This window comes from Pistacia vera, unplaced genomic scaffold, assembly GCF_008641045.1.
Source record: "Pistacia vera cultivar Batoury unplaced genomic scaffold, PisVer_v2 Contig724, whole genome shotgun sequence".
Taxonomy (NCBI): Eukaryota; Viridiplantae; Streptophyta; class Magnoliopsida; order Sapindales; family Anacardiaceae; genus Pistacia; species Pistacia vera.
Window position 1 is genome coordinate 126,078 of NW_022196584.1, and position 14,454 is coordinate 140,531.

The window sequence follows — 14,454 nt, forward strand, 5'->3', positions numbered from 1 at the left end:
ACAACATTTTATAATTGATCATGGATTATATCTAACAAGTCTTACTACATATTATAATTAATTTGTGACATTTCATTTAAATAATATTTGTCCAATAATTTTGCTTGAAATTCTCCTATTCAATTTCTTTTCTTAAAAAAAAAAAAAAAAAAAAAAATCACAATTGTCAAGAAATTATCACTTTAATAATTATTATTTTCACACTATTAATTGATCAAATATGATTATAATTGTGGAAACATTGACTGAAATCATATACAAATGAGTAACAATAGATGTTTTTGTATTCAAATAAAAGCTAACTATTCAAATAAAACCCATTGTACTTCTGAAAATTAGATACAAATGTTAGTGTACTTTAAAAAAAATAAAACATAAAAAGCCCAAGGCTCTAAAGCCTATGAAAATCTTAACCTAACCCACAGTTAATAATCCTAAAGCCTATCAAAGCCCTAACCCAGCCCACAGTCAAGAATCCTAAAGCCCATCATAATTGTTGACCCCGCAAATACCTTGTTGACCGAGGCGGGTCGGGGGTCAACCCAATCTCCCGGGCGGGGCTCGGGATCCCCCTTCATCTCCAATACACCCACATACACAAGCACCATGTGAGAACCTTGCCGAATGATGATCCATTAAAGAAATGTAGGAATTAACCAACATTTTCCCAAATAAATTGTGTCCTTCAGCATTTAAGTCTATATAAATGAAATGGGTTTCGTTTAGTAAGTGTTGTTTTCTCCCTCTTAAAGAAAAGCTAAATTAGTTAATATGTCTCTCTCTCTCTCTCTCTTTTAATCAGGTTGTTCGAGTCAACTTGTACACACCTCAACTAATCTCCAGAGTCTATTGATTATCTTACAAGTCTAACGTTTGTTTCTCCCTTTCCTTTTGGTATGGTAATTACTTGGTACGTACTTCCTTTAAAGAACACCCCATAAATTTCAATTCTATGATCTTTTTGACATATTATACATGTAACTTTTAGCCAAACCAAACTCATATTACTTCAATTACACAGGGGAAGCAATTGCTTATTTTTCAACCTCTCTCACATGATGCAAAACAACGAAACTCAAACAACATTGCAGATTAGATACTAATTATACGAATCAAGTCTTAGACTCCACAGTAAGTCTTAAGAGCAGACTGAGCTCTCTGGCCAGCTTCAGTGTAGTAGAATCCAAGAAACTCAACATGATCAAAAGGCTTAAAAAGCAAGGGGTGTTCTTCATCAACTAGCTCTTCGGGGGCTTTTATTATATAACCTGCTTTCGGGATTGAAAACAACCCTGCAGAATACCTCGCCTCATTTCCCGTCATCATCACACGATGATATGGAGAGTACAATCGCCCATTTGTCCATGCCTGAAAAAGAATAAAAGTTTCCAGAAATTCTTCAAAAATGTCAAAGACTTGTATATTAATTTAAGAATAAATGAGAAGCAGCTAGCTTACGTAGAGAGAATCTCCGATCATCGCAATGAAAGAGTCCGGCGACGGTTTCAATTGGATCCATTCACCATTTTTAGTCTGTACCTCTAAACCATCAACTTGATTCTGATACAATATCGTCACTATGTTTTTATCCGTGTGAGCATTCAGCCCAAGCTTTGTCTCAGGAGTTTGAGGTCCTTTATATTTCATGACTCGAAGAAGGTAATTCGTTGAGTTCATGTGTTCATCCATGTCCTTCTCCAGATTGAAACTCTCCAAAATCATCCTCCTAATTGTTTGATCTAATTCCGATACTTGCTCCGAAAATGACAATATCGTTTTGCTGCAATTGATTGAAGTAGATAAATTAAGTAAGAGATCAAAATAATATGATAAATTAGTAACATGTTGAATATTTTTTTACCTGAAACTTTCATTTCCTTCAGGCCACAAAATATTAGTCATGCTTTCGACTTTCTCGATGATGTTTGCATCATCAATGCCCATGCTTTCATAGAGAGGAACTTGAGGGTATTGTCCAACGTAACCATGAAAGGGCTTTTTTGAAAGGTTCCGAAGTTTGGTTTGTAATGGCAGGTCAAAAAGCGCTTCCAGTGCCCCAAAAATGCTTTTCCGAAGCTCTACAGGAACTTTGTCAAACAAAGCCTCGAAACAACCGAATTCTTCCAAGGCTTTTCTGACTTGGGATTTCACTGAATCCCACTCAGGAGAGCCTGGTTTCAGGTTTGGCTTGGAAAAGTCTATGACTGGAAGTCGAAGAGGGGTTCTAGAGCCCATTTCTACTTTCTTTGTTTGCTGGATAATAAGTTGTTTGTGTATTAATTGCTTCATCATTCAAGTACTTGAGCCCCTTTTATAGAGTTTCGATGGAATTTTTTGTATGTAATGGGACAAATAAATGATGACAGTTGGTTCAATTTTTTAATCTATCAGGATTGAGTTAGTCCCTGTAACAATGAAGTTTCACAGATCGACTACATCAAAATTCTTAAGAGATCAAGAATTCCAGGGCCAAAAAGATGCTTTTCATTAGAAATCAAAAGCATTTACTCTGTTTTATTCAGTCTGAATGTTTATAATAATATTAGACATCATTATGCTATGTATTATTGATTTGATAAATACGAACTCAATTTTAATGTCTTTTACGGATCAATTCTCAAGCTATATCGTAATATTCTCAGGGACCATTTATTGATCAGATCATTTATATTAATTGGTTAGTACAAAATTGAAAAAATAATGTAACTTTACATCAACATTGGATTAAAAAAAGAAGAAAAATAATCAAAGAAAATATTGTCCTGACGACATTATATATATTGGACCACTTAATCAGATTCCTTAATATCCCTATCTAACAAAACGATTAACGGCACCAAATGACAATATTCTAAATCACATAAAAAAAAAATTGGATCCCTCTCTCTCATGACATGATTCTCAAAAATAAAGATCCAATTAATTTTGCACTTTATTATAAACTGTAAATAATCAAGGCCTGTTAAACTTTACTCGGTTTTATTCGAGGAAAATCATATTCAGCCTCTGCTTAATTTCCATCTCTTTAAACCCATATAAATCAATGAAAAAAAAAAATAGAATTAAAGAACATTATGGGTGGGACAAATATACAGACAGTATTATTCGTTCTTATATTTGCAGGGACCATGCCAGATCCTTTTCGTTACATTGATAAACAAATGCAACCTGAGATCAATATTGGAACAAAATAAGAAGAAAATTCTTGTCTAAGTGATTGATAATCAACCTAATTATATGTCTTGAATAAGCATTATGTGGACCACTTTGTCAGATTAATCGTTATCGCTACCTAGAAACATAATTTTAAATTACAGTGAACGATTTTTCCCACCCAAGGTTATCCTTGATGACACTTTCCCACAAAAAAAGTTTCAAAATATCACTTTCCCACCCAAAGTTAATATTTTACTATTATAAAAAATTCTCCCCATCACCACCATTCGAACCTCCGGTCTCCTCTCTACAAAACCCCTCTTACTCTGACACCTGATTTCTTGCCGATTGCCGACTATCACAATGCTAGGGTTTTTCCTCCTTAGATGATTTCTGACTGATTCCAGGGCGAATATTCAATTGGTCACCACCATTTGATTCACTGGTCTCAATTCTCCAAAAAACATTCTTATCATGGCCTCTGGTAACTCCCCGAACACCAGTTGAGAAAGTAAAATGTATTTTAGGTATTAACAAAATATAAACATTGGGTGAGTAAAAGGTATTTTGAAACTTTTTGGGTGGGAAATTGTCATTAAGGCAAACCTCGTTTACTCTTTAAAATTACACCAAACCATTGGTCATGTATAATTGGATACAAGTTGATGATGTTTTTTTTTTTTTTTTTTTTTCAATTTTTTATAATCGGGGTGTTTGGACCAACTTGCACACAACTTAGATAATCTCTAAGGCCCATTAAACACTCTATAAGTCCAATTGTTCTAGGTAAGTCACATATGTAATAGGTGACTCTAAGATAGTTTGAACTCAATAAAAGGAGAAAATCTTCTTGACCACCAGACTAATCTCAAAAGGGTTAGTTGATGATGTTATTGGACCAGTAAAGAGTAATAGTTATGAGATTAAGCAAAATTATTATTTTACAGCCCAGTCTATTCAGCTAAATTGCACATATGAGAACTCAGAGAGAATTCTATACTTGTGTATTAATGAGAATTGGAATTCATAATACAATGTATTTTACCCTTTTATAATCTCATAAGATCTTGGAATGAAATATTTAGCAAGTGAGTAAACGATATGTTCTCACCCGAGCTTCAGCAAAAAGATAAGTTGGTACCCCTTTCAATTATTCTAGATTCTCACCCTTAAAATAACTCCGTTACTTTTCTTTAATAGCTAAGGCTAAAATGGTAATTTCATATATTTAATATTTTCATTTTCTGCAAAAAACATCTCTCACTCGACCACCATCACCACCACCACCATCCAGCCACCACCTTTCAATACCATCATGACCGAAACCCCCAAGTCACCACCATCACCACCCACTGCCATTCCACCTATCCACCACCCTTGCAATCCCTCTAAACCCCAAAGTCATCCTCGCCGCCACCAAACAACCACCACTAAATCACTAAAAAATTCAGCAACAAACCACCACAAACTCAACATGCAACACAACCAAAATTAGCACACAACCACAAGCAATAGGCTAACCTAGGTATAGGCATCGGTTGGCAAGCGCAAGAGGCAGCGTTGATTTGCAGTGCAATTGGAAGTGGGAGATGGGTTGAGGCAAAGAGAGAAAAGGGCATTCAAGTAAGAGATTTTGGTGAGAGTGAGGGAAGCATTAGTTTCTGATGTAGAAGTAGCCACCATTGTTGTAGAAGTTTCCAGCGCCCACGCCAGTTAAGAGATGAAAGAAGAAGAAGAAGAATAAGGGACGACAGTTTGGTAATTGCAGTCTTTACACTTGTGTCAGTAAAGGTGGAAAAGCGACCCGACCCGACCCGACCCGACCCGACCCGACCCGACCCGACCCGACCCGACCCGACCCGGGTTGCTACAAAATGGCGGGTCGGTCTTGACCTGCCCGGCGACATTGGCGGGCTGGGTTAGGCCTGCCAATGTCGAAGAATTGGCTGGCCCAACCCGGACCGCCAACCCTANCTAATTGGACCTTTCTCAACTAATAAATCACATAAGTTTGTGTCTAAATTATTCCAGTGTACCGGGTCATAAATATTTTTAATAGTTGTTTCATCTTTATCATTAATATTTTCATTTTTGTCGAATGAAATTTCTTCTTCTAAATTTTCATGAGACTCTTCACTAGTATTTGATGAATTTGAATTTTTATCTTTAAAAATTTCTTCACAATTTTCAATTGTTTTTTAATTTAAATCTTCATTTGGTTTTTCTAACATTTGGTGTTTTGTATTAATAACAAATTTATCAAGTGCACCTTTTTGGGATTGAATTAGTTCTTCTATTCTTTTTTTTTTTTCTTACGTTTTTCAAATCCAGATTCATACTTCCTAGTAGACATCTATATTCAAAGAATAAATAATTTAAAGCTCTTAATATTATGTTGTTAAAATAAAAATAATTATAAAAATTAAGAAAGAACTTTAGCACCTGATTTATGCTCTCGAATTTGCTTTTTGCTGTGTTGATACTAAAAAATCTTATATTATTATCCTGCATAAAAATAATAATGTAAACCAATTATTCACTTGATCAAATATAAAGTAAAATCAGTTGAGAATGCTAAGAGTAAAATGATTTAAAGCTCTTAATATTATCTTGCATAAAAATAATAATAATGTAAATCACATTCACTTGATAAATTTACGTAATAAAGTTAAGAAATGAGAGACAAGAGATGAGAGAGGAGAGACAAGAGAGAGACGAGAAAGGAGAGTCGAGAGTAAACTGAGTAGAGATTAGAGAATAATGAGAGTAAAATATGAGAAAATGTTTAAGTAAAATGAGGTTTATATAAGAGATTTAGGGGAGAGAGGAGATGTGATTTGACATTTGAGAGTTGGAGATTGCGTGAAATTGTATCAATTTTCAACAGAAAAATAGCCGCCAATTGTGTTTTAAGTAGGCATGGCTGATTGGACACGGTGAGATTGGTGGGAATTGATAAATTATGAATATATTAAAATACTCTTAAAAAAATAATCTTGGATAGGATTGATGAGAATTAAAAAATTATAAATATATTAAAAAATAATTTGAGGCCCTCTTTTTTATCCCTTTTTTGGGGGCCTTAGGCAGGGGCCTCACCTGCTTAGGGGTTAAGCCGGACCTGGTTTGTCGGTGCCGACCAACAGCCATGATGGAGGGTAAGAAGAGAAGAGAAGAGAAGAAGAAGACTAAACAATATTTTCCTCTTTACAATGAATATTATCGTATTTAACTGAAATTATTAACAGAATATAACGTTTAGGCAGTAAAATAGTATTTTAAAAGTTTGTGGGTGGGAAAGTGTCATTAGACCATTAATCAAAATTACGAAAAGGCCAAGTGCGTCACATTGATCATAATAGAGTTATGGATTCCATTACTGTTAAAAGAAGAAAATATGGCATCAACATCGGAAGAGATTTAGATAACAATTAAAATTAAGGAAAATACATAAATAATTAACATAGTAAATAAATTAACAGACATTTAAAACACCACAATAGGCTTTTACAGTGCACTCAGCCGTGGAACCTTCAGCTGTAACGAAGAAACGAAGCAATCCGAAGTGATCAAATGGCTTAAATTGTAAGGGATGTTGGTCATCAGCTAGCTCTTCAGGAATATTAATTATTCCCTCGTTGTATGTAAATAACCCAACTGAATATCTTGGCTTCTTGCCATTCATCACCACTCTATGTACTGCAGAATGAATCCTTCCATTGCTCCATGCCTTCCATTCAGAAAAAAAAAAAAAAGGCATCTATTAAGACTCTGAAACTTTAATCATGAAAATAAATAAATAAAGACTACTTACTAAGAGTGCATCGCCAGCCATGACTATGAAGGATGAAGGTGTGGGATCAAAATCAATCCAATCACCATCCTGTGTTTTTATCTCTAAACCGTTTACTTCATTCTGGTGAAGTATGGTGATAAAGCTCTTGTCTGTATGAACATCGCAACCGAGATTCGGTTCATTCGTCTCAGGTAATCTATATTTCATCAGTCTAAGAAGATAAGTGCTCGATTCATTGAAAGAATCGTAGTACTTCTCCACACCATAGCTCTCAAACACCATTCTCTTCACTATTTGCTCCAATTCCGATACCAGTTTCGAGTAGGAGAGAATAGGTTCACTACAAATTAACATATAAAACATAATCAAGTCAGATATCCGCTGTTTATTACATAAAATGTGATCATGAAAAGATTAGAATTCTACCAGAATTTGTCATTTCCTTGAGGCCACATGAGATTGGTGAAACTTTGAGTTCCTTCCAGGGTGTTTGCATAGTCGATGCCCAGACCTTCATAGAGAGAAGGGACAAAGGGTTGGTCTCCAACATAGGCAAAATATGGTTTTTCAGAAGTGTTTTTTCTTTTGATTTCTTTCGGCAAATCAAACAACTCTTCTGCTGCAGAAAATACTGCATTGTGAAGTTGTAAAGAAACTTTATCATACTCTGCAACAAAGCAGCCATACTGCTCAAGCGCTTGCCTGATATTGCTGCATGCGGATAACCAAGCACTCGTTCCAGGCTTCAAATTTTCCCTGGAGAAGTTCACAACAGGAAGCCTGGAAACTGAAAAAGACGCCATATTTTCAACGATTCAGTTAACCGATGAGGGTTACATTACAATTGCTGATGTATTTATAATATAATTAAGGTTCCACTCATGCATGCACTTTCGTCACACGATATGTTGCAAAATATAAGACGGTATGCATCGATTAATTCAAAGTTCTTGGCACTGCATGTCTTAAGAAAATTGGTTGCTTCTGAGATCGAATATCCCAGATAGTGAGATAATGATTCGTAATTGCTACAATTTTAGATGATTTACAAATGGCAGTTTATTGACAGGGGATTACGTAAAGGTAAGTTAACCAATCAATTCAAGTTATGTTGAAGAAATTTTATATAATTTTAAGGATGAATAGATTCTGCAGCAAAATCTGATGTTATTTGGATTTTAGGTCAAGGATATCAATCTATGCAGTGGCCGAGGGTTTTATTTTATTGGTCAATTGATGAACTCTAAGAAGCTAAAATGACACCGATTGAGACTGATCAACGCTTGAATTAAATATTAAATAGAACTCGACACACCTGGAATAAAAAAAGAGTGAAGAGGCAGTACTAGCTGAAAGAAACTAAAGCTTTTTTAATTGCCATATTTTGCATTGACAAGAGGGCATTGCCAACCATTAGCTGTGTGAAGGTGCTGCCAAAAATGTCACTGTTATTAATTTAAAGTTTATTATATATTCTTAAATGCTTATTTGAATATTACAAAGTTTTGGATGGGGCAGAAGTGTATCGATTTATTCAAAGTTAATTTAATAATTTCTTAAATGGTTATATATGATAAGAATTCATTGGATGAATATAGGTAGACGCACTATAGAGTTAATGACTTTTTTCCAACCAAATAATGGTTTAATGACATTTTTCTACTCATAGACTTTTAAAATACTATTTTATTATCCAAATTTATATTTTGACAATGAACAGAGAGCAAAACCAGTATAGGCTATTAGAACTTTTGAAGATGAGAGATTGGTAAGTTTTTTGGTGATGGAAAATTGGATTTTAGTGGTTGGGATTGATCGGAATTTGACTTGGGAGGGACAGCTATGCAAACACTAATAGCTCGATTGCTAGCGATTAGTGGGGTTGGCCGGAGTAGGGTTGAGGGGTTTTAGTGAGTGATGATTAGAGAAGAAAACGGTGGTGGTGTGGGATTGCAACGATGCCGGAATCGGAAAAAAAATAAAAATTTAGATAGTAAAATGATATTTTAAAAATCTGTGGTGGGGGAAAGTTCATTGAGAGATGCTAGCTTTACAAAGAGAAATACAAAGAGGAGCATACAAAGACAAATCTTGTCCTTGATCTTCATGATTCTCTCTCTCTCTCTCTCTCTCTCTCTCTCTCTCTTTTTCTCTTCTTTTAAGGGCATGATTTGTCTTTGTATTTCTCTTTGTAAGGCTAGCATTTCTCCACACACATATATATAATTCTTTAGTCAGGATAATGTTGAATTCACTCATTAGAATGAAATAATATTTTATATATAAAAATCTAAAAGTGAATATGTATGATGCTTGTATAATTATAGAATAATGCTACACTTACATCACTCTTTTACACAATTTTTATTACATCATGATGTGGCATATGTCACAATTATACAAATTTTTAATTATTTTTAATTTTTTAATATTGTAATAGAATTTGTGTGGTTGTAGCATATACCACATCATGATGTAATAAAAATGGTGTAAAAAAGTGGTGTAAGTGTAACATTACTCATAATTATAAGAGTAATACTACATTTACACAATTCTTTTACACCATTTTCATTACATCATGATGTGGCATATGTTATAATCACATAAAATTTTAATTATTTTAAAATTTTATAGTAGAATTTATGTGGTTATGACATATACTACTTTATGATGTAATGAAAATGGTGTAAAAGAATGGTGTAAATGTAGTATTATATTACAACGGTCATAACTACACACACACACACACATATATATATATAACACTCATAGAAAATATTTACTTTAGTTTTGAAGAATTTTTAAATTAGTTAGGCACTTTGTCTTCATTATACTTATTTTTTGACATGAATTTGTTAATTATCTTGTAATTGGGGATTACATATTAGAGAGATATGTATTATAAACATACATATTAAGGGATTATTTTTTTATTTTTTTATCAATAATATATAAATTTTCTACGAACATTTGTTTTTTAGGATACATAATAACCAAAGATGCTTTTGAGACACTGATTGCATCATATAGTAAACTATATAGAATAGAAACAGCTATCAAGGTGTGTTTGGTTCATATAATATTGTATTATTGGGAATGTTATATTAATAGAAAGATAGATTATCATGAAGATTAGTAGGAATATTTAGGAAAATGTGTTTGATTAGGTTGTAATAAATTAATTGGTGGGTATATTATATTAATATGTTTGGTTGGAAAGATAAATTAGTGGATATATTATATAGATTACTAAATTGCCCTCTTTTTTAAATATTAATTTTTGAATAATCTCTTTTAACCCCCTACAATTGAAATTTTGCTAAAATACCCCAACCATATAAAAATTTAATTTGTAAAAAAATCACTCCCACCCACCCTAAGCCACTGCTAACCGTTGGCCACCATCGTTGTTTGCCATCGGTAGTCACCAAAAAGGCGCACAATCGGTTGAGTCTGACCAGCTGTGTGCCGATCTGGTTGTGGATCTACCCAGAAATGGCTAGATCTATTCTGGCCGTTTTCGGCCAGATCAATGGTCGTTAACAGCCAGATCTGTGGTCGTTGTGCACCATGGATCTGGCCGTAATGACTAGATCTATTCCGATGTTGTGCATAAGAATTATGGGTGTTAACAGCTAGACTATTCTAGTCAAAATAGATCTGACCGTTAATGGCCATGGATCTGACCATTTTCTGCCATCGATATGGCCGAAAATGATTAGATTGGCGCATAGTCAGCTAGATCCGTTGGTCGTGCACCATTTCGGTGACTATCTACGGTGGTCGGCTAGCGGCCAATGGTGGTGGTTGGCGAGTTGCAGCGGTCTTGGGTGACCTGTAATTTGTTTTAAATTTAAGGGCATTATTATCCAAAAACTTAATTAATTAGGGATAAAATTGTAATGATAGGTTCATATAAATTAATTTCAAAATAAGGGCATTTTTGTCCAAAAAATTTAATAGTTAAGGGTAAAATTGTAATAAAATTAAGTTTACCAAGTAATTTTAAAATATCTAAGAAAATAAATATAATCAGATTACTACCTATATAACCAATAATAATTATTATTGATTTTGGAAGATTATTAGAATCTATAACCAAACATGGTAATCTAAGTAATATAAGATGATATTAACTCAGTAATGAGGTTTACTCCCAACCAAACATACCGTTAAAGGGTTATTTGTAACTTTTGATTCATATTCTAATCATTATATATAATTATATTTCATTTTCTTATAAGTTGAGACTGGATTGTTTTAAAGATAAAGGTTGAATGTCAAAATTTACATTTGTGTCAACTTATTATATTGACACAAATGTTAAAATTAGCTAGAAAGAATATGTTGCTTCAATTGATGTCTCAACAAAGTGCACTGCAGACCAGAAGAAATTCACAAATATTCAATCTACAGCATGATGTTAAGAAGGCCTTCTATTTTACTTTGTACCTCAAAACGTCGTCGTTTTCTATTAAGATTAGTCTAAGCCAAAGTGATGCCGTTGTCGTCTATGTTAGTTTGTTATAAAAATAAAACAGTTACTGTACACTGAGCTAATTAATCATTGAATCTACTGAAATCCAAATACTCATCTTCTCTCTAATTTTTCTCTCAAATTCTTCGTTCAAACCCTAAGTTTCACACATGAAATACATTAATTAACGGGATAATTTTAGATTGTATGAACTCGTGATTCTGCGATTATTTAAAAAGAAGAATTCCATTAGTGAACAGAACAGGTACAGAATTATTGCAAGAAAATAAAAATGACAAATCCAAACACAAGAAAGCCATGGAAGAATATTCTGAAAAACCCTTATTAATTAACTGAACAAACTCTGAACATGAATAAAATTTAACATAGGTGTGCAAGCAGCTGAAGTTCAGTGATGACTAAACGCCGCAGTAGGCTTTTATGCAGTCGCTGTCCGTTTTATTTGGGACATTGCTTGATTGAAAGAACTGAAGTAATCCGTGATGATCAAATGGCTTGTATTTTAATGGATGTTCATCATCAACTAGCTCTTTAGGAGTCTGTATTACTCCACTTAAGAATGCAAACAGCACAAGTGAATATCTCTCTTTGTTTGGATCCACAATGACACGATGATAACAAGATCTTATTCTGTCATTGCTCCATGCCTTCATTGAGATTAATCAGAAAGAAAAAAAAAAAAATAATAAAAATACAAAAAAAAAAAAAAAAAAAAAAAAAAAAAAATAAAAAATTTTAATTTTTTTCCTTCTTTCAGGTAAAAGCTAATATCAGGAGAGGATTTTGGATTGACTCACCATGCCTACATCACCAGCGATGACCAAATAAGATGAAGGCTAGGGCTGAAAATGCATCCACTCTCCATCCTTTGTTCTTAACTCCAAACCCTTAACGTCATCTGAATGAAGAATCGACACCAAGGTCTTATCTGTATGACCACTTAAAGCAGCAGTATTCTTTTCTGTTTTATGACATTTTCTGTAATTCAAGAAACGAAGAAGATATGCAGTTGATCTCCTTTGAGACTCGTAATGCTTCTCATCAATGCCATAGCTTTCAAACAACATTCTCATCACCAATTGCTGCAATTCCGCTACCATGTTTGCGAATGTATGAGCGATTTCACTGGCCAGTATTTATAATTGAAACGAATAATTAATCAGAACGATCTAATCTTAATTAATAAGAAGAAACATTCAACAAATAATTTGATAATTAACAGAACCGATCAATTCCTTTTGGCCACAAGACGTTTGTGAAATTTTTACACGCCTCTTTATTTGTTGCAAACTCAATGCCTAAGCCTTCATGACGAGGAAGATTGGGCAACTTCAAGTAGCCATGACCAGGGTTCGGGTCCACATTTTTCATTTTTGTTTCTTCTGGAAGTCGAAACAATTCTTTGAGCGCGTCAAATACGTTTTCACGAAATTCTGAAGAGAGTTTGTGGTACGAAGCTACAAAGCAGCCATATTCTTCAAGAGCAACCATGATTTCATTGCATGCTGATACCCAACAACTTGAACCTGGCTGCAAATTTTCCTTTGATAAATCTACAATGGGAACTTTTGGTGCTGTTACGGGATTGATATTGGTTTTTTTTTAATTATTATTATTATTATTATTATTTTAATTTTTAAATTTTAAATTTTGAAAGTTCAAGGGATGAGGGCTAATTACGTGGAAAACTCAGGTTAAATAGAGAGAATTGAGATTCTAAGTTGCCCTTTTAAAGTCCGAAACTTTTTTTTTTTTAATTTTTTTTTATTGACTTATAATCCCGTCTTATCCGAATTCTCCTGACTTTTGGGAAGAATATCGTAGAGATGCTCACACAGAAAAAAAAGAAGTTATATCTGCAAATAAGATGGAGATATGATTGGTGACATCTTAACTACCAACTCAACTAAAAGGTTTTGTGCTTTCAATATATATATATATATATTTTTTGGATAAGTAATTAATATCATTAAAAAAAAGGAGAATGTATAAAGAGACCATAAAAGACTGACCATTCTACCTTAGGATAGGCCCTTGGATAGGAATAAAAATACAAGCCTAATTGAATGAAATCCTAATCTCCTCTTATTTGTATTTCTAAGCAGTAAACACGCGAAAGATAGGAGATAAGAGGAGAAGAGCAAGCAAAGGAATACAAAAATAAAGACATCTTACCACAGGACATGTGTTTTTGGATAGGTTAAAAAAAAAAAAAAAAAGACTAAGAACAATGCTTTCAATAATTGATTTGTCTTGTTTAGGAAAATTGGTATATTCTTGAGAAGAGAAAACGGAATCAGATATTTGAAGACGGGGAGAAAAGATAAACTTAAAAATAATTGAAAAATATAGAAGAAAACAATAAACCCATTTAAATAATTATTTGCTTCTACGTGCAAGGTAGAGGGGGAGTCTTAATCGATATATGTGTTTAGATGGTGTACCAAAAACAATTAGGAATCATTATGATTAAGCAGAGTTTAAATTATGGAATAAATTGTGTTAAAGTGAGACAAATATGTCATTTATATAAATATTTGATGTCTTATATATAAATCAATCAAATAGTTACGTTAGAAGGATACTATTATTTTATTATTATTATCAATTATTTTTTATTCAGTTGTTTATCTCAATATATTTTTCTGCCTCATTGACTTAATGACTAAAAACAAGATTGTGTATTGGCAATTTAGCATAAACAAATCTAGAAATCATTAGTTAGCATAACCAAATAAATAAACCAACCCTTTCTTGAGATCATAGATTAGACATAGACATGTCACCTAATTAATTGTTAACTTATTCCTTTTTTGTTTTTAGTTTTATTCTGATACGAATCTGCTTATGAAGGAAATTTTCATATGTAATGAAGAACCATGCACTCTTTTTATTATGTTTTTCTTGTATTGAATTATCGATCATATCCTTTTATTTGTTAAGATAAAGGCTAAATTAAGACCGTAAATCCTGGTTTGTTAAGATAAAGGCTAAGTTTGATACC

General features: G+C 33.2%; 2 protein-coding genes across 2 annotated transcripts; both read right to left on the bottom strand.

The window, feature by feature from the left end:
* Nucleotides 1-1,119: 1,119 nt before the first annotated feature.
* Nucleotides 1,120-2,235, bottom strand: LOC116114879 (probable 2-oxoglutarate-dependent dioxygenase AOP1). Its single transcript, XM_031401016.1, has 3 exons — nt 1,862-2,235; nt 1,459-1,780; nt 1,120-1,368 (listed from the first exon to the last, which is right to left on the bottom strand). The coding sequence occupies exons 1-3, from the start codon at nt 2,233-2,235 to the stop codon at nt 1,120-1,122; spliced, it is 945 nt and encodes a 314-aa protein (XP_031256876.1).
* Nucleotides 2,236-6,561: 4,326 nt separating this feature from the next.
* LOC116114886 (probable 2-oxoglutarate-dependent dioxygenase AOP1) lies at nt 6,562-7,904 on the bottom strand. Its single transcript, XM_031401024.1, has 3 exons — nt 7,379-7,904; nt 6,971-7,292; nt 6,562-6,886 (listed from the first exon to the last, which is right to left on the bottom strand). Exons 1-3 carry the CDS (start codon nt 7,753-7,755, stop codon nt 6,632-6,634), a joined length of 954 nt encoding a protein of 317 aa, XP_031256884.1. The 5' UTR covers nt 7,756-7,904; the 3' UTR covers nt 6,562-6,631.
* Between the last annotated feature and the right edge of the window lie 6,550 nt (nt 7,905-14,454).

Bases quoted from the DNA above. Each gene is read 5' to 3' on its own strand.
- LOC116114879 (XM_031401016.1), bottom strand. From the start codon at position 2,235: ATGGGCTCTAGAACCCCTCTTCGACTTCCAGTCATAGACTTTTCCAAG. The intron at 1,781-1,861 runs GTAAAAAAATAT...AATCAATTGCAG, and splicing joins GAAGGAAATGAAAGTTTCAG to CAAAACGATATTGTCATTTT. The intron at 1,369-1,458 runs GTAAGCTAGCTG...ATTCTTTTTCAG, and splicing joins TGATCGGAGATTCTCTCTAC to GCATGGACAAATGGGCGATT.
- LOC116114886 (XM_031401024.1), bottom strand. From the start codon at position 7,755: ATGGCGTCTTTTTCAGTTTCCAGGCTTCCTGTTGTGAACTTCTCCAGG. The intron at 7,293-7,378 runs GTAGAATTCTAA...GTTAATTTGTAG, and splicing joins CAAGGAAATGACAAATTCTG to TGAACCTATTCTCTCCTACT. The intron at 6,887-6,970 runs GTAAGTAGTCTT...TCTGAATGGAAG, and splicing joins TGGCTGGCGATGCACTCTTA to GCATGGAGCAATGGAAGGAT.